General features: G+C 50.0%; 3 protein-coding genes across 6 annotated transcripts in view; 1 reads left to right on the top strand and 2 right to left on the bottom strand.

The window, feature by feature from the left end:
- SYTL3 (synaptotagmin like 3) overlaps nucleotides 1-4,257 on the bottom strand; it is a 96,427-nt gene extending 92,170 nt beyond the window's left edge. Inside the window, exon 1 of the mRNA XM_055536113.1 lies at nucleotides 3,999-4,257. The gene's annotated coding sequence lies outside the window, so the exon portion shown is untranslated. The remainder of the gene's footprint in view (nucleotides 1-3,998) is intronic.
- Nucleotides 4,258-8,698: 4,441 nt separating this feature from the next.
- On the top strand, nucleotides 8,699-16,215 carry DYNLT1 (dynein light chain Tctex-type 1). Its single transcript, XM_055536122.1, has 5 exons — nucleotides 8,699-8,813; nucleotides 11,441-11,482; nucleotides 14,926-15,049; nucleotides 15,409-15,486; nucleotides 15,773-16,215. Exons 1-5 carry the CDS (start codon nucleotides 8,787-8,789, stop codon nucleotides 15,841-15,843), a joined length of 342 nt encoding a protein of 113 aa, XP_055392097.1. The 5' UTR covers nucleotides 8,699-8,786; the 3' UTR covers nucleotides 15,844-16,215.
- Nucleotides 16,216-17,029: 814 nt separating this feature from the next.
- TMEM181 (transmembrane protein 181) overlaps nucleotides 17,030-25,430 on the bottom strand; it is a 63,414-nt gene continuing 55,013 nt past the window's right edge. For 3 of the 4 annotated variants that reach the window (XM_055536119.1, XM_055536121.1, XM_055536120.1), the window contains exons 12-17: nucleotides 24,520-24,622; nucleotides 23,925-23,976; nucleotides 22,344-22,426; nucleotides 21,268-21,357; nucleotides 20,405-20,471; nucleotides 17,030-20,101 (exon numbers count right to left, since the gene is read on the bottom strand). In XM_055536119.1, the coding sequence (XP_055392094.1) occupies nucleotides 20,023-20,101; nucleotides 20,405-20,471; nucleotides 21,268-21,357; nucleotides 22,344-22,426; nucleotides 23,925-23,976; nucleotides 24,520-24,622 (474 nt within the window). In that variant the 3' untranslated portion in view covers nucleotides 17,030-20,022. The remainder of the gene's footprint in view (nucleotides 20,102-20,404; nucleotides 20,472-21,267; nucleotides 21,358-22,343; nucleotides 22,427-23,924; nucleotides 23,977-24,519; nucleotides 24,623-25,430) is intronic. The other variant, XR_008698444.1, reaches the window with a different exon arrangement.

The following is a 25,430-nucleotide window of genomic DNA, read 5'->3' as shown; positions in this document are numbered from 1 at the left end:
TTCGATCCCTAGGTCGGGAAGATCCCCTGGAGAAGGGCTTGGCAACCCACTCCAGTAGTCTCGCCTGAAGAATCCCATGGACAGAGGAGCCTGGTGGGCTACAGTCCACAGGGTCACAAAGAGCCAGACACAAATGAAGCACTTGGCACACACACATGTCTATCACTTTGCCTCTCACTGAATTCTTTCTGTGCTGAGACATAAAGGAGAAGAGCTCTTCAGAGTCCCCTGAAACACCACCTAATGGTTCCATCATCATCATTATCATTATTCATTGTTAATCTTCCAGCTCGATTCATCACCAATTCAGGAACTTTCTCATAATTTTCAAGCACAATTAACTGCTCCTTCATTATGCCCCCTTTTCCTCTGTATATTTCTCTATCATGACTCTGACTTCTTTCTGATTCGAGTGTCCTTCTAGTGGAGACACTGGGTCTTAGTGATCCCTCGTCACCCAGCAAATAGGTCCTTAATGTTGGGCTGGAGTTGAGAAACGCAGTGACTATTGTGATGCGCGGGCTTGCTTGCCAAAGCAGGAAGCACGAACTCAAGTCGGAAGTGGGGTCAGAGTCAGGTGAGCGAGCAACACGCATCTCAGAAAGCTCCAGGCTTCAGAAATCTGGAAAGCATCTGAAAATCTGAGGTCATTTCAGCATCTGAGAAGCATACGAAAAAGTATTTTGTTTTAATGATCTCGTGCAGAAATTCACAATCTCCTAGACCTGGTTTTTCTGCGATAATATTTAGTCACTCTCTCACACACCCAGTGAATTCTGAAACTGTGTTTTGGTCACAAACACTGGCGTCAGGTTCTATCTTCACCCACATGGAGCTGTCTAGCCCCCAGTCTCTTTTCTCGATAGCATTTTTGTGATTTTGTAATGGTGACTGCCTTTGTTCTACAGCATCCCACCATACCAACCAGTCTAATTTTACTTAACAATTAAAAAATAAATAAAACCTATAGTGTTTCACCACTCTGAAGGAAAAAGTCCCCCAGAACCACTTGGGGAAGCACTGCACAGCCAACCATCCCATCTCAGCATGAGTTCAGGTGTCGGACAACCTAGGATCAAACCCTAATCTGGAGTCGTCTCAGTACAGTCCGAGAGCAACAGCTGGTATAAAGCAAGTAGGAATTGGAAGCAGTCCTCTCTGATCACCGTCCTCCCCTTCAGGAAGGCCCAAGAACAGGAGTCAAGCCTCTTTTCTGGGATCGATAGGGACACATGCAGCAGAGGTGGGGGCCCCTCCTAAACCCAGCTCGGGGCTTTAATCCACACGTTTCCATCTCCTCTGTAGCCAGTCATGCCGCATCCCAGTGGAACTCTGCATCCAGGCAGACGCAGTTAGGTGGTGGTGATCGGCGTATTGACCCACAGCAATGATTTCATTGGGCCTCTGTGAGCCCCTCAGGTGCCATGGAGTGAGGACACCAAATTAGCACGAGCCCCTCTCTGCAATAGAAAAGCTTGCATTCCAGCCAGGAAGTGGACAGGTGAACAAATAAGCGACAACGTGACAGGGTGAGTGGAAACACACAAGGATCTACAGGAGAGAACACTCAGAGGAAGGCGTGATTCACTCCACGTGGAGAGAGGAGAAATGGCAGGTGGGGGGGGGCAGTGTGTGGGAAAGACATTCCGGAGGGGAACGTGTGGGAGCCCCCCTTTGCCAGAGAAATGGAACATCTGATTGTGTGAATTCTGAAACTACACTTGCTTTTTTTTTCCCCTCGGCCTAACAGCCAAGATTGACTTCGGCTTTTCAGAGCTGACCAGGGGAAGAAAAGTACAAGAAATGTGAAACCCGGGGGCGGGTAGAAGAAAGGGGGACGGGAAAGGAAGCGCTCTTTATCTGCAGGCTCTTCCATCTACTGGTTGTCTCAGCTGGTCATCGGATCACCCACCCCCACACCCCGACCCCCGCCCTTGACGGAGAGGAGAGGCTGCGATCAGGCTCAGGCGAGGCGCCTTCGTGTGAACACTGTCATCTCCGGCCAGACTTTCAATTCAAGCTAGAGGTCGAGCCCAGCGCTGAAGCCTCAGCCAAGCCCCTGCTCTCAGCCCTGCTCCAGAGCCAGCACCCCCCGCTGCTGTGTTTTACCACAGCTGTTTCCTTGAGAAGCTGCAGTTTGCTTTTTTTTTTTTTTTTGAATATGGCCACAGTATTTTCTACATAGAATGCAGGGGCGAAGTTGAGCAGCTCCACAGACCCCGCCGATTCACCTGAGAGTGTCATCTCTCTTTTCAGCTCGTGGCGTGTCCTCACAGACGTCCGTGACAGCCGCAGGGACCACTGGCTCATCCACATTAAGCGGATGAAGGCAGGGCGGTGCTCACTTGCAAAGGCGAGAAGATTCACCTGGTGTCCCCTCAGGAATGGCATGGGAATGGAGATGAGCCTTTAGAAACTCTTTGTGTCTCTGGTCTCTGAGCCAGAAGTGGATTTTCTCAGAAGCCAGTGACCTCGGACTTGAGGCCTCAACTGCCAGGCCCCGGACTTGACCTTGTATTAATATTTGTTTCCTTAAAGAAGGCTCCAGGCATCATGTAAGCTTCAGGTCCCTCAAAACTCTGTCCTTAATATATGACATCGTGCATATGTGGGCTTAAGTCTAGAAAACTTGACGTCTAAACTGAGACAGGAGAGGGCTGGAAGTCTCTTCTGGAAAGGCCCCCACCACTCACAGTGGAGTCTAGGCTTTCTCATTCACATAGATATCTTGCCACCAAAAAAAAAAAAACAAAACCCAAGTGCTTTTTCAGAATCAAAGCTAAACCCTACAATAGAAACCCATGATATTTCAGACTTAAACTTGATCTTTTCTTGTGGATGGATAAAGAAATGAGACCTGATATTATTATCTTGTTCTTTACATGAGGTACTACTCATAATCGTTGCTATAATTTTTGTTGTACCAACCCCTACTATTTATTTACCACTTACTCTGGACCAGAAGGCTTGACACGTTTCTTGCACGAACAGTCTCAGTCCTCATTACAGCCTTATGCCATCAAGACACCCATTTTACTGATGAGCAGAGTGAGGCTTGCAACAATTCAGTAATTTACCTAAACTCACACTCTAATCTGGGTCTGTTTAACGCCAAAGCCTTATGCTTTGTTTAGACAGAAAAGTTAAGAATTTAGAATCTTCTACTGTCTTGGCTAAATAATCTTTTTCATACCAATTCTAACTTCTTAGTAGATATTTGGGCTTCCCAGGTAACACTAGTGGTAAAGAAGCTGCCTGCCGATGCAGGAGACATGGGTTCAATCCCTGGATTAGGAAGATCCCCTGGAGGAGGGCATGGCAACCCACTCTAGTTCTTTTTGCCTGGAGAGTCCCATGGACAAAGGAGCCTGGCGGGCTACAGTCCATGGGGTCCCAAGAGTCCAACACAACTGAAGCGATTTAGCACAGTAAGATACTTAATCGCTAACATGTATTTTCTTCTCATAATCTCTCCTTTTGTCAAGAAGTTCTATTCCGGGGCTAAAGAAGCTGAATTGCAAGACATTTAAATTAGACTCCAGCTAACTTAATTTTTAAAATTATATTTATGGTCCACCTCCAGACTAGAGATTATGGGGGATGAAAAAAATCGGAATCTGTGAAGTAAATTCAGAGCAAAATAGTAATAAACTGTATGTATAAGAATGTATAGACCAAAAAGGAAACCAAACGACGCTCATCACCACCTTTGAAAAAATTCACACCGTACAGCTTTGGGAGAGTGTTTTTCGGTGTGGATTGGTTTCTTAACTAACTCTAAAGTATTCCTCCATTCCATTTAAATCATTCTTAGCCTACAGTTACAATGTATGCTATTCAATAAAATGACAAGTCATCCTTTGTCTAATTTCTCATTGCTGTTCTCTCCCACCTTTTCAAAGTCATCAGTGTAAGAGAAGTTATATTAACTGTAACCTCTACCCACCCCACCCTTAAAACAACCCACCAGAAGGGCTGGACTCGGATGCTCAGCCTACCTTTGCCTCAGCTTCAAGAGAGGAGACCAGGGGAGCTCGCTCTGGGGAAGGAAGTCAAGCTTTCTCTGAGTTAGAACCACTGACGTGCTTCTCTTTCCTTCCGGTGGGCTGGGCGGGCGCTGAGAGCCTCTGTGGCTACCAGCTCTGTGTCACCAAGGACCCCGGGGACAAAGCCACCTGGAGCCACACCCAGGTGCTCTTGAAGGCCAACAGTTGACGTTTTTAGCTGGAGGAAAGACCACACTATGCTACTTCGGTGTTTCACTCAAGCAAGGAAACCCCCGAGGAAACTGGAGGCTTCAATTAGTCAAACGTTCCCACCTTTGTGAGAGGTTTCTCATTGACCTCAAGTGTAAATGACTCCTGTCATCACAGCTCAAAGAGCAGCTGTTAACTCAAGAGTCAACTTATAGCAAGACTGGCCTGGACTTTTGGGGGTAAATGGTATGGAAGCATAGCGTACATATGGGGCTTCCCAGGTGGAACTGATGGTAAAGAACCCGCCTGCCAATTCAGGAGACGCAAGAGATGTGGGTTCGATTCCTGGGTTGGGAAAATCCCCTGCAGGAGGGCACGGCAACCCACTCCAGTATTCTTGCCTGGAGAATCCCATAGACAGAGGAGCCTGATGGGATACAGTTCATGGGTTCGCAAAGAGTCAGACATGACTAAGCAACAGAGCACACACACAGCATACAAATGGAATATGACACAAATCATAGGAACAGCTGGATAAATTCTCCCAAAGTGAATTCATCCCTATCGAGAAAAGACTTTTGAGCAGCATCTCTGGAGCTGCTCTGAATGACAAAAACGTGCACCCTTACGAGCAGCACCTTCCTAACCAGCACTCGGACCACTGTCCCCCGGACTTCCCTCCCCCTCAGTGACTCTGGAGTCAGGCTGCCCCATCCACCTGGTCCCAGCGTGGCGAAGACATGGGGCAGAGCCATAGCAAAGCTGCACTGGTCGTGGATGTGAGCAACAAATACACCTCCGTTGTCATCACCCACCAAGAGTCTAGGGTCATTTGTTTTTGCAGCTAACCTAGCCTATGCTGACTGGTGCAGTGTGTGCATGACTTTACATACACAGAACGGATACACTATTTAATAACCATCACAGCATGAAGATCAGGCAGTCAAGGACTTCCCTGGTGGTCCTGTGGTTAAAACTTTGTGTTTCCAATGCAGGGGGCATAGGTTTGATCCCTGGGTGGGGAACTAAGATCCCACATGCTGCATGGTGTAGCAAATAAACAAATAAATACTTCACTAAAAAAAAAGAAAGAAAATCAGCCAGTCAGAAGAAGCACACACTGTGCCCTGAGTTATCCTTTAGTTGTTGGGTCTTGGGGATGAGGGGTGGGGGCCAGGACTGGGAGGAAGTGAGACCCAAGGGGTTCAGAGCAACAGCCACTAGCCATTGGTTACAGAGCTATTTCAGTCCCACTGTGCCTGTTTCCCAGATGACAGCAGACCTAAATATAGGCGTTTCTTAGCTCTTCTCGTGAGCACGCGATTTCTCAGCACAGGATTCTTACCTTAGATGTGTGTTAGACACAAGTTTATTTTCTTCTCCATCATAACATTGCAGTCTTCAGGCTAGAGCGTTTTGCAACCGCCGTCTTCATCATCATACGTATCATCATTATTAGTGACTTGGCATGACTCCACTGCACATCTCAGTAACACACCCCTAACCTCAGGGAAAGGAAGGAAAACCTCGAACATACGCAGGATACGATTTGGATGCCAAAGGGCTGCAGAGCCCAGACAACACCAGGAGACACAACTGTGGCTATGGATATCATTTGTTGAGGTGACATGGCTAGGATTATTAGGCCCACACTTGCTAAATAAGGCATTGACAATACCAATCCTTATTTCCAAAGAGTGTATTTAACAGATTCCTCTAGAAAGAAAGCAAGCACACAACACCTGCCAACCCATGGCTAAGCCCCAAATTGAAAAACAAACCCAAGATCCAATCCGCTGACTGCACAAAAACTAAACATTATTCTAAAATACGGCTGAACACGGGAGATCTGTGAGCAGTTCTGAGTCAGTGTGTTTATACTCCAGGACTTCTGATGGACATTCATTCTTGGCAGAGCGGAAGTGCTAGTCACCTGCCAGCTGCCACAGTGATTGTAAATTCCTTAGCCCTAACAAAGTGTACATCAATTGGGCAGAACACAGCACTTGCACTCATTGTTGCAAGCGCTACAGCATCACTGAGCCCAGAGAATTCAAGTCCTCACGCTGACAGAAATTAGATTTTCAAATTTTTCCATAGAGACCATATCCTAGTCGACTCTGCAGCTTCCACTGCAGTTCACAGACTGCCACAAAGTGAGTGCTCACTGCATGTGTGCTAAGTGAACACACAGTCCTGAAGATAAACAGACCAATTTGTCCATTTCTGGGGCAGACTCAATATAACTATGAGTGTATTAAGATAATATAACTATCAGTGTATTAAGATCACTGAATGAATATTCTTTGACAGTTAAAACTGGAGAGTAGAACCAATGCAGATAAGCTGAAGTCAAGTCAATTTTTTTAAAAGTTCACATTCACATGTTTTCTGTTGATTTATGCACATGCTGGTGACTTTCAGTGACAATATAACTTAAGATGGGGTAGGAAATGGCCACCCACTCCAGTATTCTTGCCTGGAGAATCCCATGGACAGAGGAGCCCAGCGGGCTACAGTCCATGAGGCTGCAGAGAGTCGGACACAACTGAGAACACACATTATACTGTCTGTGTGATTCCAAAGCATTATCAATGCCGTATCCTAGCAGCCATTCATGACGCTCACTTGAATCAGGAAATTCTTAAAAGGCTGTGGAGCAATTTAGAAAAGAGGTCTCAAAGCTCACTCAGAACCTGTCCGCTCCTGCTTTGCACGTAATTCTAAAACACTCAGCTAGTGGGCCTCCGAGGCCTCCCTATGGAAGCAGAAGAAAATCAGAAGAGGGAAAAGGCCCCTGCCTGGCTGAAGAGGGTAGTGCCGCTGAGGAGCTGGAACTGGGCAGGTGGGGTCAAGTGACCAAGAAGGACACCTAAAAAGAGATCTTGGGATCTCAGGAGAAGCTAGATGTGGGGAAGACAAAACAGAAATGGCAGGCTTAGCATCCCATGTAGACTGAGGCTTGAGGCTGAAACACTGGGAAAAGTGAGTGGAAGCCAGAATCAGAGAAGCAGAAACCAGGTGTGAGAGAGCAGCCTGTCGCCACCCAGCAGGTCCTCTTGGTCAGGTCAAGTGTCCAGGGCAAGGCAGCCTTGTGTCTTTCACCCTCCCCTCTCCCCTTTCCCACAAACCAGGAAGGTGATTGCATTTTCCTCCACTCCCAGTTCTCTGCAACTGGGTAGGAGGCAGAAATAATGTGTGGGAAAATGATTCTTTGAACACATTTTAATTGTGTGCTTACCACAGGCCATGTACAATCAAAAGGGCAGGGGATCCATTAGTGAATCAATTGGATTTCTGCCAGCATGGAACTTAGCTTCTATAGCGTAAGAAACAAGGGTTGCAGATGAACTGAATGTGGGTGCTGCAGCTTAATTCTGCAAAGTCTCAGGGTCCCCTGGTCAAATCCTTCCTAGGAGGATGGGAAATGGTTTTTAGCTACTGGGCTTTGGAGAGGGTGTGGTAAAAACAACAGAAAACGTTGCCCCCAAAGACAAAGGTTTTAACCTCAGATCACGTGCAAGCTGATACACCTATCCCAGCCCTTCTTGGAGAGCCGCTGAGAATTGCCCAGGGCAACCACTAATTTTTATAAAGACCCTTGTCTACAAGTTAAAGGTATACCTACATCATTCTGGTTAAGGCTGCCAGGAAGTGTGCAGCATTTTACATTTTCTACCCCAATGTTTTAATGGTACTTGAAGGGGGAAAAAAAATTATATGGAAAACCTACTTCCCCAAAGGTAAGCTTCGTTCAGATCTATAGTTTCCTAATTCTGGAACCCCCAAGGGGGCTGCAAACAATATCTCTGACAGCCCATCACGTTCCGAAATCACTTTACTATTTGTTACTAGGTGTCCAAACCGGCTTACTTGTTCCAACGAATCCAACAGGGTACAAACTTCAGGGAGGGGCCAGGACAGCCCTTTCTCTCCCGGCCTGACTTTTTCCAGTTTGTTTTGTTTTAGCTAAGGCTGTTGGAGGAGACTCTTGAGAGTCCCTTGGACAGCAAGCCGATTCAACCAGTCAGTCCCCAAGGAAATCAGTTCTGAATATTCATTGGAAGGGCGGATGCTGAAGCTGAACCTCCAATCTTTTGGCCACCTGATGCGAAGAACTGACTCACTGGAAAAGATCCTGATGCTGGGAAAGACTGAAGGCGGGAGAAGGGGACCACAGAGGATGAGATGGTTGGATGGCATCACCGACTCAATGGGCATGAGTTTGAGTAAACTCCACTGAGTTGGTGATGGACAGGGAGGCCTGGCGTGCTGCAGTCCATGGGGTCGCAGAGAGTCGGAAACGACTGAGCGATTGAACTGAACTGTCCAGGGAGGTGCCGGGACACCCTGGTGGAGGGAAGGTGTCCCCGAGGAGATGCGCGGCTCCCTGACGGCGGGAGGAGGGGCGGGCCCCATCCCGCGGGCACTGCGGGTGCCCCGGGACGCACGGGCCCGAGGGAAAGGGCGGTGCCCTAGAGGAGGCGGGGTGCAAGCGAGGGGGCGCGGTCTGAGCGCGGGGGCGGGGTCTGAGCGCGCCTGCGCAGTGCGCTCCACTTGGGGAGGCGGCGGCGACGCGCGGGCGGCAAGATGGAAGACTACCAGGCCGCCGAGGAGGTAACGCCCGGTGGGCTACAGGACGGGTGGCGGCCGTGGATGCGGGGTGCGGGCGGGCGGGCGGCAGCAGCCAGGGCCGTGTGCGGGCACCCGGGCTGCCTCTGGGCCTGGGCGGTGGCCGTTCCCGGCGCCCCGCCGAGCGCTTCGCGGACTCCGGGCGTCTTCGCCCTGCCCTGGGGGCCGGGGGCGCGGAGGGGGCGCGGCTCCCGTGGTTCCTCCGGGAGCTGGCTCCTCAGGCCCGGACGCCTTCCTCCGGCGGTGCAACATCCCCCGGGGATCGCCTCTGCCGCGCCCCCGACCCCCTGCGCCCCCGGCCCCCCGCGCCCCGGCCCTCCACGCCCCCGACCCCCTGCGCCCCCTGCCCTCCGCGTCCCTGGCCCCCTGCGTCCCCGGACCCCCTGCGTCTCGCGGTCCCCTGCATCCCCCGACCCCGGCCGTCACTCGCGCCCTTTACTCCGAGCGCAGACCCCTGACCAGGCGGATGGGGGAGGCTGAAGGCCGCGTGTGTGTCTGCCGGCTGATGTTTGCGAGTCTCCAGAGTGACATGCACACCTGACCCGCACCCCCAGTTACAGCTCCCCAAGGGGCCCCGAGTCATGGACTTGCTGCTCTGGCCGCGGGCAGCAGGCAGACGCGCCCGCGAGGAGACCCTGCCTTTTTGTCTTGGGTTCCTCTCCTACTCTCCACGCTGTGCGCAGGCCCACCGTGGCCACCGTCACTCACATTTCATTTGAGAAGACAGTCCGATAGCTCCGATGTTGGTGGGGTGGTGGGGCGGGAGGTCATTGCCCCATTAAAGAAGTCGGGTAAAGCAAGTCGGGTAAAGCATACAGTTATTTGCCAGGCAGAAGGTATTCATTGTAACAACGTGTGCTGTGTCCTGGCTTTCCTTCCAGCTGAGGAGCATTCAGGGAATGATAGCTGATGGCTGCTGCTCTCACAGAATGGTTGCCCCTTGTCTTCTCGCTAAAGAGTTCTGGTTGAAGTACACATGAATGGAGCCCTGTGTATTATGCAGCCTTCCTTCCTTCCATGGTAGTGTCCCATCAGTGTCCGAAGGGTGGTAGCAACCTAGGGAATGGTTAGGGAGAAGCCACAGTTCAGGAGCGGGTAGCCAAGGAAAAGCTTTTCCCTGTCAACTGTGCAGCCATTGGAGAATGGCTTGTATTACAGGAATTATTGAGTAACTTTGAAAAAGTAAATATAGAGGAAGTCCTTCAAACCGGAGTTTTTAATACTCTGCCTTCTCATTCTGGCTCTCACCAAGGAGGTGGCTCAGGGACTTCCTTATTCCAGATCTCAACTGCATATCTGAGAAATGAAGGGGCTGAACAGAATGGTGTGTGTTTTACATAAGATAAAGCCCTGGAGGCTGAGACCATGACTGTCTTCGCTCTAGTAGGCCTGCCTTCCGTGTTTCCTGACCTACACAGCCAGTAGGTCAGTAACAGGCCTACTGACCCCCACGTCTGCTAACTTCATGTAGACATCTGCATCTTTGGAACTCTTCTCCGTTCATCTTTCCTGCAGAAGCTGAAACTGCCCAGTGGATTCTGTACAACTGCTGTACTTTCCACTAAAAGTCCACTGAAATGCCCCTCACCCTTTCTCTTATTTTAACCACATGGAAACTTACACAGGAACTTTCTGTATGGGTTAGAACCACTGAGGCCTCTTGGAAGGATCTTTTAACCTTGGAGAAGTAATTTAAGATACTACAGATTTTCATTAACTTGGTGAGCTGGTTTTGTCTCCAAGCATGACTTCTGAGTACAGTGGGTGAGGGGCTTCAGGCAGTCAGCTCCTGACTCTCCTGGGGAGGAAGGGGCATCGCTGCAACTGGGCTTCAGTGGTCAGCAGCCCAGCGGGAAGAACACTCCCTGCCCAACAGTCTGCCTTTGTCCCACCAGGATGCACTGGGGCTGAGGGCTGGGGCTGCCCCTGGAAAGCGCTTATAGAGCTCAGGAAATGAGGTTCCTGGACTCTGGGAACCTTGTACCCATTCAGATGCACCGCATGTAAAAAGAAAGAAAACCACTAAAGCTCCTGGCACTAGGCAGCTGCTGGTAGCCCGCCTCCCAGCTCATCTTGACATGCTGGCTGAGAACCACCGTGCCTTCAGCGGACTATAGTCCTGAAGCCGGACAGAGTTGAGAAAGAAAATATTAGCCGGAAATAGGAAAGTCATTGTAAATTTTACCACTAAGAGTGGTTTCAAAATCCTAAATGTCTTAAGTTTCAATCCTCCTGATTAGTTTACATTAGGAAAAGAGTTAATTCATACAAAAGTCAAGTAACTCATTGAACTTCCGTATTTGTTAATGAACCTCGAAGCCAGCTGAAATGGACGGACAGGTTGAGATCTAAAGTGAACTTAGTCTTATGGGTCATGGCATGATTTAAAAAAACCAAAAAACCTTAAAACTATACATGTACTCTAAGTCTCCTGCCTCTCACTAGCTCTGTGGTCCTCAGAGCTACTTAATGTTTTCCTCAGTAAAATGAACAGCCTGGTTAGATTATTTTTAAGGTCTTCATTTCTAAATTATTACCTAAATTTGCATTAATCAGTGCAGTGGGAAAGGATCTTTTAAATCAATCGGGCTTAACATTTTTTTCCCTTACAGACTGCTTTTGTTGTTGATGAAGTGAGCAACATTGTAAAAGAGGTAAGAGGAGAAGTGCTTCCTTTTTGAATGTTTGATTAATGGCTTATATGAGTGAAAATACTGTGTTTTAAGTACTATCTTGGAATTGTTTCAGCTGAGCCTGTGTGTTTTGGCATTTCAAATAACAGTTGTTACTTCAGTGAATATCTAGATAAGAATTACTTCCATATTATGTAAATTATATATTTTGAATGAGACAGGAAATTTTATATATTGGCGTTATTATTGTCACTAAGGCTTGGTTCTATAACCTTTTAGCATAAAAGACTCATGATATACAAATAAACATTTCTAATGTTTAATGAAGAGTGAATATTAAAAAACTGAACAACTTCTAGTCACTCAAGACCTGGTGCTGCACTTGGGGCTTATTTTTTTTACATTCCTAAACCATCCACTTTATTGACCATGGTACCCCCTTTAGATGATAAGAATGGGAGTCAAAAAGGCTATTTGCTCATTCATTCAAAAATACATGTCAAAGGTGCATGCAGGGGACTGACGCCTAGAGAGTTTACAAAATTGGGGTGGGGAGGGCAGACATTTATCGGATAATCACACTGCATTCCTCGTGTGGTACTGTGAGGGATTACCCATCTAGTGAGCTCAGGGCTGGGGTCTGGAGAAAATAGACGAGTAGGGTTCCTGTGCTGTGTTGTGCTTAGTTGCTCAGTTGTGTCTGACCCTTTGTGACCCCACGGACTGTAGCCCACCAGGCTTTTCTGTCCATGGGGATTCTCCAGGCAAGAATACTGGAGTGGATTGCCATGCCCTCCTTCAGGGGATCTTCCTAATCCAGGGATCAAACCCAGATCTTTCAAATTGCAGGCAGATTCTTTACCGACTGAGCTACCAGGGAAGCCCAAGAATACTGGAGGAGGTAGCCTATCCGTTCTCCAGGGGATCTTCCCGACCCAGGAATCAAACCAGGGTCTCCTGCATTGCAGGCGGATTCTTTACCAGCTGAGCTACCGGGGAAGCCCCACGAGTAGGGTTAACTTAGCGAAAAGAGGGGAACAGATATTCCAGACTGAACAAGTGCAAGGGCCCTGTGGTAAGGAACGTCCTGGTGTGTCTGAGGGACTTGTAGGGAGGTGGGGGTGTCTGGACTAGTGCGGGGCGCTGGGGAGAGCGCCTGGGGCAGGAACGAGGCCAGAAACGGTTTTCCTGTTCGGTTGTTTCCCCAGACCCCTGTATGTCGAGCGCATAGTGAAGCCAGTGGCTCAAAGACTGTCATTAGATGATCTCAGTTGAACAATACCATTTGAAGTTTTCTATATGATTTGGAGTTGACTTTAATGCAAACTGTTGTTAATGCAAATTATTGACAAATGCCAGAGTGATTAAAGAACTACAACCTATTTTTGTGAACATCAAAAAGCAAAGTGATTAAAAAAAAAAGTGAAGTGATCTTGTTCTGCCATATCTAGTATTGCACATGAGGCATCATTTTCTAGTTGCTTTGCAGGATCTATAACACTCTGCTTTTCACTGTTTTTCAAAATACAGTGTTTCTTAGGAACACAGTGGGGAGCAGAAAGATGGGTGAATTTCACTAGAACTGTGAGAAGTGGAGTTGGTTTGTTAGGAAGTCTCCTTGGGTCTCACCTGTTTTCTGCACAGGCTTTGACTTGGTTGCCAGGCAGCAAGTTTGATACTACTGCAGCCAGAGCTTCCCAGTCTCCCTGGAAGCGCAAGTAACATTGCAGTCGGTGTTCCTTTCACTTTATCACCCCATCTCTCACTTGAGCAGCTTTTTCTGCCCCAGGGCAGTAGGTTAATTCTGTACTCAAGCTATTATTAAGTACTGCATAGTAGTAAACTTGGATGGGTCCAAAATTAGAGGAAGGTTTTCCTCCCTCCCTGAAAAGCAGTGAATTCCAAAGTGAGTGTGGAGAGAACGGCCAGAGTTAGTGGTTTAGCTTGAGCACAGCCCCCACTTTGACAGAGCTGCTTGCTCAGCCGTGTCCAACTCATTGTGACCCCACGGACTAGCCTGCCAGGTTCCTCTGTCCATGGGATTATCCCAGCAAGAATACTGGAGTAGGTCGCTATTTCCTCCTCCAGGGGATCTTTCTGACCCAGAGGTTGAACCTAAGTCTCCTGTACCTCCTGCATTGGCAAGTGGATTCTTTACCACCGAGCCATCTGGGAAGCCCCATTTGACAAAGCTGAGCCCAGACCTATTAATACCTTTGTCCCCTGAAACCAGGACAGGCATCAGCATAAAAGGCCCAGAAAATCATGGAATAGGAATATCCTCACTACCAACTTCACCAAGAGGTGAGGCCAGGGATCATGTGTATTCCTGAATAACCCCTGAAGCACATAGCGTGAACCGTCCCAGAATACAGCAGAGAAGAGAAGACAAGGAATTTCATAATAAAAAATGCGTCACAAACTTAAATAAGGTTTTGAAATAGAGCAGTTCTTTAGTTTTCTGAAAAACATACTTCTGTGATGACATTACCAGAAAATGCTGAATAAAGGAAGCATTTGTAAATACATGATCATCTGGATAGGTTTGTACATTGTTGATTATACAGCCCACGAAGATTCCTCTATCTACTGTACTTTTAAGAAAGCAATGGGCAAAGGGAAGTATTTTCTAGCCTCAGTGGGAAGAAAATGCATTGCTTATCTCTAGATAATTAATCACAACAGTAAACATTAAATTCAGTCAAAATGTTTAAAAAATTTGACAGATGCCATATAATTACGTATTTTAAAAAAAGAATAAAGAGGGCTTTCCTGATGGCTCAGTGATAAAGAGTCGGCCTGCAAGTTCAGGAGATGGGTTCCATCCCTGATCTGGGACGATCTCATATGCCAAGGAGCAGCCGTGCCCAGGTGCCACAGCTGTTGAGCCTTTGCTCTAGTGCCCGGGAGCCACAACAACCGAGCCCACATGCCACAAGAAGAGAAGCAATGAAAGTCCAAGCACCGAAACTAGAGAGTACCCCCTCTCATCCCAGCTAGAGAAAAAGCCCATGCAGCAGCGAAGACCCAGGACAGCCAAAGATAAATAAATAAAAATGTTAAAATATTCAAAAGGGACCTCTTGATAGCCCAGTGATTAAGAATATGCCTTCCAATGCCAGGGACACGGGTTCGATCCCTGGTTGGGGAACTAAGATCCTGTGTGCCATGGAGTAACTAGACCCACACACTGCAACAAAGATCCCAAGTGCTGCAACTAAGACCCAGTGCAGCCAAAAATTTAAAAATGATAATCAAAGTGAAAGATAAAGCATTCAAATGGAATATAATACTGCTAAAAGGTATGTCTGCAAAGGAGTCCTCAGGGTTCCCAACAAGCTTGCTCTCACTTTATGCAAAGTGTAACTCGGCAGTTCGTAGGGCGCAGCGCTCACTGTGCTGGCCTCAGGAGTGGCCCGAAGGGGTGCTGTGCCAACAGTGACCGGCTGTGCTCTGTCTTCCAGGCCATAGAAAGTGCCATCGGTGGCAACGCCTATCAGCACAGCAAAGTCAATCAGTGGACCACAAACGTAGTGGAACAGACCTTAAGCCAACTCACCAAGCTGGGGAAACCATTTAAGTACATCGGTAAGGCACCTTTGCTTCTGGTGGATGGTGGTGGTGGTTCTTTAAGTACCGCTGAGAGGGAGTCTGTGAGAGGAGACAGCAGGGGCGGTTCCCGGAGGAGCATGTCACCGGCCTGTGCACACCCTGGGCCGCGTGGCTGTGGGAACAACTGCGGACCACGTCCCAGGACGTCACAGCATTTCAGATCCGCTGCTTTTAGAGTAAGCGCATGGTGAGGTGTCAGCTTCCTAGGACCAGGCACTCTACCCCTACAATCATTTTCATTTTGAACGTCAGCCATGTGATCTAATACACGTATGAGGACAGAGAGGAATGTGTTGTCAAGTAGATTCCTCTAATGAAAGTTTGTTTTTCTTTAGTGACCTGTGTGATCATGCAGAAGAATGGAGCAGGCCTGCACACGGCAAGCTCCTGCTTCTGGGACAGCTCCACCGACGGTAGGTTTTCCTTCCCCGGGAAGGCTTGTCCCCGGCACGTCCCTGAGGGACCCTGCTGAGATCTAGACTATTCAGAGCCGTGTTTTAGGAAATGTGTGCTGGTTGTTTCATGTCTTTGAATGCATTATTTATTAGTCACCTTTTAAAACGTTTTATAGAAGAGAGACGGGCCGACCTTCTTTGTTGGCTACAGAGAGTTGAGTACTGAGCGTTTGGCCTGATCCTGAGAACTCGGAAGGCCCGGCTCTTCCGGTTTTCAGGGCGACACGCCTCCTTCCCCCTGCAGGGAGCTGCACTGTGCGATGGGAGAACAAGACCATGTACTGCATCGTCAGCGCCTTTGGACTGTCCATCTGACAGCCCACCCCACCCCGCCCTCTCTCTTCCACCGCATCCCTTCTCTCCATCTTCTAACCACCAGCCAGCTATTCAGCGATCTCCTTTCTCATCCGAAGTGTGTTTCTGTGGCACTCTCAACATGTAGAGAAAAAAACCAAATAACCACACTGCTCTCTGTGACCTGCACACCAAGTCAGAGGCGTCGTCACCGCAGGTAGGCAGGAGCCTGTCCTGCCTCTTGTCTTAACTCCTCTGAATGTTTCTTCTCAAAGGTGCTAAAAGCTGAAATCTGCTAGTGTGAAACTTTCTCTACTCTCTGAAATGAATCAAATACACTAATTTTCCATACTTTGTACTTTTTGTTAGAATAATAAATTATTCCGATTTAAAGTGTGTGTTTTCTTCATTATCTAAATAGTATCACAGATAAATTCACCATATTTAGTTACTGGCTAGAATTTGTAAAACTGTAAAAAGCAGGAAAGGTTGCAGTTCTGCTTCGGTTCTCTCCAGTACAGTGAACATGCTCATTGACCACCCAGGGGCTGGGGGCTCTTGACTGCTCTGCTGTGTCCTGGCTGGATTTCTGCCCCGAGCATCAATCACTCTTCACTCTCAAGTCCTTCCTCTTCTGGAGCTTCAGGGGCAGGAAGTGGGCAAGCTGGACGTTCTTTTAGCCAAAGGACTGGAAGCCACACTCGTGGCCCAAACCTGACCCGCAACACAGCAGCTTGTACTCATCAGTTGTTCAGTAGCAATCACAACAAACGTGTTTTAGTACTTTACTGCTTACGCACTGTTTTCACAGTGGCTCATTTTGTGTCCACAATAATTAGCCCGTTAAGGAGTCAGAAAAGGTGTTGGGAGGTTATCTGATTTAAAGTTATATCCGAGTTAAGTGAGGAGGGGGGCCCAAACCCTGGTCTTACCTGGCCTTCAGGGCTCCTCCAGGACCACGTTTACACGACAACAGACACACCTCTGCATCACCTGCTGAACTGGAAAAAGCCCTGCTCTCGTCTCTAAAGTGCCTAAATGGTCACCTTAACGCCACACGCAAAGAGGAAGCCACTGTACATAAACAGGATCAAATATTAACAGTGTAGTAACATCCACCAGAATGGTAGTAAAAAGCTAAAGATTCACATGACTTGAAGAAAAACCATTGTAGAGAAACGCAATCTCAATGAAGCCACTCCCACAGTGTGAATCTGCCGTAAATAAACGTTTATTGACTTCTGATTACAGTGATCATTCTGTGACCCGGGGTAGTGTGCTCGCTGACGCACTTCCAAGGTCTAATATTCAGCTTTAGCTTTTCCATTGAGCCTAAGATTTAGAGTTGTTTTACTTTACAAACATTTACAGTCCTTTTGTAAAAAGGCAGTTTTCAGTAGCAGAAAATCCTTCTGTGTTTCACAGTCTGGTGTTACATTCTTGTGTCCTACATCCAGTCCTCAACGAGATGTCCCTTTTCATCACCCCTTCTCTAAGCTTCAGTGTTTTTCCCTGTGAAGAGGATTCCAGGAAATAAGCTACTGACCACGTCACAACATACCGAACATTCACTTTACCTTGAGTAAACAGTTCACAGAGTACTTGAGGCTGGTGACGTTTGTCCTGTAACCTGCCCATTTAGCAAGCTGGTTTTACATACTGAATCTGAACTTTTACTGCAATCTGTAATTATGTACAGGAACAATCTTACAAACCTTGAATCTATTTTATATATCCCCTTCTTTAGCCTTTCAAATGGGGCTTAAGAGAGAAAACTGCATCACTGCGCTGCTTTAATGATTTAATAATAAATCAAGCGGACCTTTATCCTCATGGATAATGAAGCTCTCTCTAGGGAAACTGAAAGGCCTGTGGTCATCTTCCAGGTTCCCCAGACTAGACCAGTATAAAAAATTATCCCCAAGATGATGTTATTCACGCCGTTACCATGGAAGAACTAAAGTCAGCCCTTTGGATTTTTAAGTTGAGTTTATAGAACTCTTATAACCCTCCAAGACCAAAAAATAATAATTTTCCTGCTACCATCTAAGGTTGCTGGTAGACTTTAGTGTTATAACCTAGTACCTATGGCACATGCTAAATGCTATATACTTTAAGCACATTTTTACATGGAAGATGTAATATGTTGACATATATGATACACCAGAGAAGATAAATTGAAAATGCATGATTATTAAGAACCATTTCCCCCTAAAGTACTTTCTTTTATAACTTCCTTGTTTCCAATCTAGTTACAGAAAGTTAATAAATACTCCCTTATTTTTCATTTCACTGACCTGATGCTATCAAGAATCAACGTACGAAGATCAATCATCAGTTAACAGTTACACTACAGGACAAGGATAAGTTGTAAAAATGCCTAAATGTGTACAGCTAAATGCCTCAGATACTTTACAATTACTGGTAAAAGCGTTCCAAATTATGGACAGTTATAACGATTAAAACTTGTAAACTGTAACATACTAGAATACATTAATCAGCACAAGTAACTTTTCATCAGTTGACATAAAATTACTTATATGAGTCTTAATAGAAGTAAATTTGGTAACAGAAAATGTTTTCAATACCTCTGAATATACAGAATCAAAAAAAAGGAATCACATCATTGCAGATGTAAAAACCAGTAAACTTGAACTACCCTTGCAACAACACAACTGTTTGAATTCAAACTTTCTTATTTACAGGGTTTTAAAAACAAATATAAATGGAATCCATATTAAAGGTACGTTAAATTAAGAAGAAAAGTACGAAGTCATAATAAATAGTCTTTCAGGAAGCTCTCTAAGGCCCCAGCACTACCTGAAGAGGAATGTGCCTTTGAGCTCTGCGTGGTAGCTGGAGAGTCGATGCATAGATGGAGAAAGGGGAGGCGCTGTTTGCAGGGTGGAACAATCACGTCCCTACCTGTTGTGTTTGCCCAGATGGCACGCCTCAGGATGTCTGCAGTGCTCACAGGTGAACCGTTCAAGAGATGAGTGTGCATGCCAGAGGAAAGGCAAAGGAGACAGCTCCACCTCCCACACTTGGCCTTGACAGAAAGGAGCTGGGGGTCTCCAGGGCCTTCTCCTGGGTTCAGCAGCTCCAGATGGCACTTATGCAGAGCAGTTCACCCATTTACCTGACGACCGTGTGAAGCTCACGAGGCAGGAATGATTCCCCACAAGTTACCTTCTCCCCAAAGATGTTCTTCCATAAACCATCTAAAAATGTGTTACCTTCTTGCACCTAGTTTCCAAATGTGAAGCTGAAGAGCTTTTTGGCAATAACGAATCTGTAGTATTGTTACCAGTCACTTGTTTAGCTTTTATTGAAAAAAAAAAAAAAAAAAAAGCTTTACAGGAGTATCGTCCTTAACAGAGCTGCTACTGCTCACTGGAATTTCATGGGTACCCTCCTCCCCACCCCAACCACAGGGGCCTCATCCATATTCATGACGTAAGGCTCACAGGCCTCTAGAAGACTCGTGACAGTTAGACCCTTCCCTGTCAACTGGAGCTGACGACCTGTCCATCCTTAAGGAACCCTGTCGAACCCTCCTCAGAACTCCCGAGACCCTGGCTCTGCTTTGGTGGCAGTCTTCACCTTGAAGACCCAGCCTCCCTCTCCCCCTCAACAGCCCTTGCGTAGACGTCTCATAGCAACTGACCCCGGTGACCCGAAGTGGAGATGCGTGGTCATCTGGAGCCCCGGCTGCTCAGCGGGGAAGGACCGCCCTTCTGGGGCAGCCTCAGAAATGGGCTTCCCTGTGAAGGGTCGACAACTGGTGCCACGGGGTAGGGGAGAAAGGAAGCAAGGAGGGAACACCACCATGCTGCGGGCCACATTCACAAAGGCTTTCCGGGAACTCAAAATCAGCAAACTTTTTTTTTAAAGCACGTAATTCTCTCTACTAAGAACAGGAATGATTTCTTTCTTACCATTGAAAATAGCTTGTCTCTCATCATCTGGAATCTCTGAAAAAATGATTTGGCTAAAACTTTTTGTCAGGGCCTCTCTTCCCAAATAAATGCCGTCAGTGTGACGGTAAATTTAGGCCCAACATTTAAATTAGCCCTCAGTTTTGGTTTTCCTTTCAAACATGTGTAAACGAATGAGGACCAGGGTGTCTCTGCGCGTCAGACGGGTCCGGGTCCGGGGAAGGCAGGCGGGGGCGCGCTCGCAGGGGCAGGCGGCCAGGCCTCAGTCGCTCTCGGAGCCCTCCTTGTACTGGGCCCGGATGGCCTGGCCGTTCTGCAGGGGCATCTCTTCATAGTCACTCCTGTCACGGAAGAGACCTCTGATACCCTGGGCTCCGACAGCGCGGACTTCTCCTCTCCACGCCTCCCCCTCCTCCAGCCCCTCGACCGCCAGGGCCTGCCGCCCAGAACCACGCGTGCAGATGCCCAGCAGGAAGGCACGCGGCCCCTCCTGAGCCAGGGGTCGCAGACACGCCTGGGTGGACCGAAAGGGCCGATACCGTGAACAGCGCCTCAGAAGGCTCGCCAGCCTCCTTGGTGAACGCGCAGAGGCAGGCTGAGGGCTTTCCGCGGAACAGAGAGCCTTTAGCAGAGACGGGACTTACCCGTAGATCACGTCGTCGTCCGAGTCGTTGAGCATGGAGAAGGCGGGGTTGTCCTTCAGCTGCGACTCTGAAAACCAACAAGCATTGTCCTGTCATTAGCCCGGAGAGGCCAAGCGCTGTCCTAGGAAGAGGATGAGGGTCGGAGAGAGCTGGATTCCTGTCCCTGCCTCCACCGGTTACGGCCGGTGTCAGCTGGACAGGTGGTTCTGAGTCCTGGCGGGTGTGTGCTCACCTACAGGCCAGGACAGTGTGGGGAGGCTTGGTGGGAGCCTGGGGGGCGCTGAGCCCCCTGGAGGAGACTGCGAGCCAGCTGCCCCACACCCTGGAATCCCCCAGGTCCTCATGAGAGCCAGGCCACCCTCCTACCTGGGGCCTGAGCTAGCCCCTGGTCCCAATCTGTCACCGCGGATGGGAGTACCGCATGCCGCCAGGGCCTTGGGCACGTACTGGGAACTCCTCCACGGACAGCCTGTAGCCGGGGCGCACCAAGTGCTGCCCGGGTTCCAGAGAGCTTGCCCCCTTCTCATCCGGGGGCGGGAGGGCTGCTGGGTTTGCTTTTTGGTTTGGTCCTTGGGGAGGTGGGCTGGGGGTACATAGGGCTTTCTTTTGATGGTCGGGGTGCTCATGTTCTACAGATCATTTCAGGGCACCGGGCGGGGGGAGCGTCATGATGCTCGTGTCGGGGCCCACCGACACGCTCGGTTCTTGCATGAGGGGCTGTAATGACACAGAACTTGCTGGGCTCCACCTGCAGCTCGGGGCTCACTGTGAGTGCCCACCTGGTCTCCCTGCTCCAGAGCAGGTTCTGCAGTCACGGTGCCCCTGCCAAGGGGAGGTGGGCAGGGGGTCAGGGGGCAGCTTACCATACAGGGCATTCTTCGAGGGCGAGTACACAAAGGCCAAAGTGTAGAGGTAAAAGTTCAACAAGCCGTAGAAAGACAAGAATTCAGCTGGTGACAGCGGTCAAGGGAAGCAGCAGGCCCGGACACGGTTTCTTTGCTGTTAGCCGGCCCCGCCCCCAACCAGCTAGGCCCTCGGGGGTCCATGCCCAGACCTCAGGGTGCCACAGGGCAGGTCCAGCCAGAGGTCACGGTAACCTTCCCGGGGCACCTGGAACCCCCAGGTGAGCTGTGCCCCCTCCTATCCACGGCGGGACCTGCTACCATCAAGTCACACACAAAGAGTGGGAAGGCCACACAGGTATGGGTGAGTCAACGGTGAAATGAAGACCTGGAAACAAGACTCCCCAACTGGTGCTTCTTAGTCTTTTCTGAATTACAGACCCTTTAGAGAATCTGATAAAAGCTTAGTGTGAAATTCAGTTACCGAATTATGAACAATCATGCATTGACTCCAAGGATGTAAATAAGAGGCCCCACAGAAAGAACCCAAGACATCCAGGGTGAACCCCAAAGTGTCCCCTGATGGATGCCACCACTGAGAGCAGAGAGGGGAGCGCACAGCTGACCTGGTCATGCATCTGAAAGGGGGGTGGTTACTGCCGAGCAACGGGGCCTCCGGGATCACAGAAGCCCTGCCCTGAGACACTGGTGTCCCCCACAGCTGGACACACCTGGGAGGTGCTAAGGGATGCCCTCTGGGAGAGAGGACACCCGAGTCAGTGCTCGGCAGGGGGAGGCAGGCAGCTCCAGCCTGACCCAAGGGAGGCTCCGATGGTGACTTGCCCCACTCCAGTCCCCGCCCCACAAAGGGGACAGCCGCGGCAGGTGCGGGGGTCCCTGGGCTTGACCCATCTGGCGAGCGACCCCCGGGGACGGCTGAGCCCCGCAGCCGCCTTGGGGCCTCTCACTCGGGGGGACAGGCGTGGAGCCCCCAGGATATGCTGTACAGGTAACTTGCCTCTTCCAGACGCTCAGAGGCCTGAAATGCTACCCACTCCACTAGGCTGTGTGCCTGACATCTTCCCAGAAAAGGATATAATTCTGGTAGTGAGTCGACAGTTCAGCTACGAAATTGTCCTGTAACACTTGTGCTCCGAACCTTAAATAAAGGATGACGATGCTGAAAAAGAAGGGAGGGAGGGAGGGACAATATGTAAAAACGTACCAAGAAACGGCACTAGCTTCATATGTCAATAAACTTGCTACTTCGGCTTACTCTAGTCATGATTATTTCTGCATGGAGACTTGCGTGTGCACACACATGCACGTGCATACATGCGCACACGGCCTCTCTACTGACACGCGTGACAGCAGGGTCCTGGTACCCAGAGCCCACCTCCCCTCCCCGAGGTCCAACCTCTGCTCCGGCCAGACCGACTGCTGAATACAACGTAAACCAGGTCTCTTCCCTCCCGGCCGAATGCCCTGCGAAGACCCCCCATCACTGAGAACGGAACCCGGGCTCAACCTGACTTCCTGGCCACCCTTGCCCTCCCATCCTCCACCCCGCACACTGCTGTCCCCAAGCCTGAGCTTCAGGCCCTGACTTCAGGCGGCAGATCCCCCACCCACCCTGGTAAAGCAGCCACAAGCCCCCAGCTGTCATCACACCTCTGTTTAATGATTAGGGCACTTCCGCTCTTTATTCATTGTTTTTTTTAAATCACCGCCTTCCTCCACTGGAATATAAACACTGCAACAGGAAGGAAGGAGCCTGCCTGCCTGTTCACCAGGGCAGGCGCTCCATAAACCTCTGCTGCACCAACGGGCCGATCCCCTTGAAAGTCAGATGAAGAAAGATCACAAAGCCTAGGAGCTTCAGGGAGTCGGTCCAAGGAGACGGCTCCCAAGCGGTGGGCGGGGGCAGCCGGAGGGCGACGATGTGCGGGGGTGGGGGGGAGTTTGTGCAGAAGGAGGTGAGCTGGGTGTGAGGCCGCACGGAGGGCTGAGGAGAGACGAGCAACAGCCACACACGCACCTCTACCTTCAGGTGAATGCAGAGGCGGAATACAACCCAGCTCGTTTTGAAATGTGGGCTGAGTTCACATGGCTTGGTGAGGGCGGTGAAGGAACCCAGAGGGCTCCAGGATCCCCCACCCCACACGGCTGGGACCCAGAGCAGCGGTGGGGAGCCGGCCCCGAGGAGCCCCGAAGTTGCCCCCACCAGAGGAAGGGGCTGACGCCCACGTCTCTGCCGCTTGCATAACCGAGAACCGAGAGCGGAATGCAGACACTACGCTTCTCTCAGGGTTTCGATCTCGGGAGCAAGGACCTGGGATTCATTCAAAGACACGGCCTTCCGCGCCTCACTCAAGTGAGGTTCAGGGACCCCGACTAGAGGAACGGCAAACAAAAACAACTCCTGCTCACAGACCCGTCCAAGCACAGCACCTAATCCTCTGACCTTCTAATCCTCTGACCCATGTTCTCCTGCGCCTGCTGCTTCCACAATCCTGTCTCCCTGGGGCCCTGCCTGGCGGGGGAGGGGCCTCTGACCCTGCGGACACCTGGCGAGGAGCACCCTAAAACTAACCCCATAGAAGGGGACAAAAGATACTCGGGAGCGTAGAACAAAAACTCACATTTGCTTCTTTCAAGCAATAAAGTCTCCTTCTTACCTGATGACGAGCACGACAAAAGTCAACGCAGTCAAGAATTTTAACCTGAGATCTGAAAGAGAAATACACACACGCTTCTTAAATCACCACACTGGAATTAAAATCCACTCACTCCAGAGATCTTAAAGATGAAAAGAAAGCCAAACTCTCCGAACAAAACGCCCTCCCATCTGGACTCCACTGTTAGTACCTGACGCCCAGGAAGACACGCTGTCCCAGCTCCCCGAGTCTGGAAGGGCACCCAGTGAGTCCGTGGCCATTACTAGTTGGTTGTCACAGACTGGGGGGCAGGACCCTATGAGATCAGGTGACTTGCCTCGATTCAAAAAGAAGGAAACCCCCATCCCTGCCGCCTCGCCCGGAAGGTGTGATTCCAGAAGGATCCAGGCAGCTCCAACAGCCACACACATGGCCCCCCGGGGCCCCAGCTGACCTTCGCCCTCACTGGGCTCCCTCCTGCCCTCGTCTGAGGCACTGTCCACGTGGCCCAGTCACCCTGGCAGCCCTGCCGAGGTTCCCCCCGGCCCGAAGGTGCCCGCCTCCCCGACCTGGCGGGCGGCCCTGCACCAGGGGTGGACGACCAGCACTCACTCACCTACGTAAGGCATGTGACCCAGCTCGGAGCAGGCCCGCACGATCAAGAACAAAAGGTATAAGATGTACACGGCGGCCACCACCATGAAGAAAACCTTCATTCCCTGGCAGGAAACAAGACGGGCCCTTGAACGCCCATGGGGTCTCAAGGGCGGTCTTGCCCTCCGACGCCACAAGTGGGAAAGCCAGGCCTTTCTAAAAGGACCCGGAGTCGAGAGTCACTGCCGCGAGCGGCACAAGGACATGCGGACTCTCCTCGTGCGGCACAGGCGGCCTGCTCACCCAGGGGCGCACCCCGGTCCCCGCTCATCAGACGAGCAAACGCCTCCCTGGCGCATGGGCAGCTCTGGGCCTGGGGCCCGGAACGTACTAGGTGCTCAGAAAACGTGGTGGCTCCCGCTTGCCCCTCCCCGGGGTGAGGGCCTGGCTCCCTGCCCTGCTCGGGAAGATCGCGACGTGGGTCCGGCCCAGATCTCAGCTTCTCTGGACCTCGGTTTTCTTCTGAGGACCGAGGGGACTGAACCAGACCATCTAGAAGACTCTAGGTTCTGCGACCCTGAGGCAGGGAACGCAGGACGACTCATCTACGCTCGGGAGCTGTGACAGCAAAGCTGGCTGATGAAGGCCAGGCCCCACTGGGCTGGGTGCGTGGTGCCCCGCCTTCTGCAGAACCTCTGCGAGAGTGAAGCCGCCTCTGCTTCTGACACCCCCAACCCCCTCCTCCCGCCCCGGCACTTCCTTCTCAGAGCCAGGACTGCCCCGCACAGTCAGCAGACACAGGGTCTCCTCTGCCTCCTCGGAGCCTGTGACTTCGGCCTGGGCTCGGTTTTCTCGTCTGTAAACAAAAAGGATTTCACGGCCTCCATCCTGGGCCCCTTCAGCTATCTCCCTAGAAGCCCGTGATTTCAAGGG

Source organism: Bubalus kerabau, chromosome 9 (assembly GCF_029407905.1).
Source record: "Bubalus kerabau isolate K-KA32 ecotype Philippines breed swamp buffalo chromosome 9, PCC_UOA_SB_1v2, whole genome shotgun sequence".
Taxonomy (NCBI): domain Eukaryota; kingdom Metazoa; phylum Chordata; class Mammalia; order Artiodactyla; family Bovidae; genus Bubalus; species Bubalus kerabau.
The sequence above is the reverse complement of the archived record's forward strand: the minus strand, read 5'-3'. Positions and strand labels throughout refer to the sequence as shown.

What these genes read in the sequence shown, in the direction of transcription:
- DYNLT1 (XM_055536122.1), top strand. Translation starts at nt 8,787, where the DNA reads ATGGAAGACTACCAGGCCGCCGAGGAG. An exon ending in TGAGCAACATTGTAAAAGAG is followed by an intron (nt 11,483 to 14,925) that starts GTAAGAGGAGAA and finishes TCTGTCTTCCAG; the next exon opens with GCCATAGAAAGTGCCATCGG. An exon ending in CTGGGACAGCTCCACCGACG is followed by an intron (nt 15,487 to 15,772) that starts GTAGGTTTTCCT and finishes TTCCCCCTGCAG; the next exon opens with GGAGCTGCACTGTGCGATGG.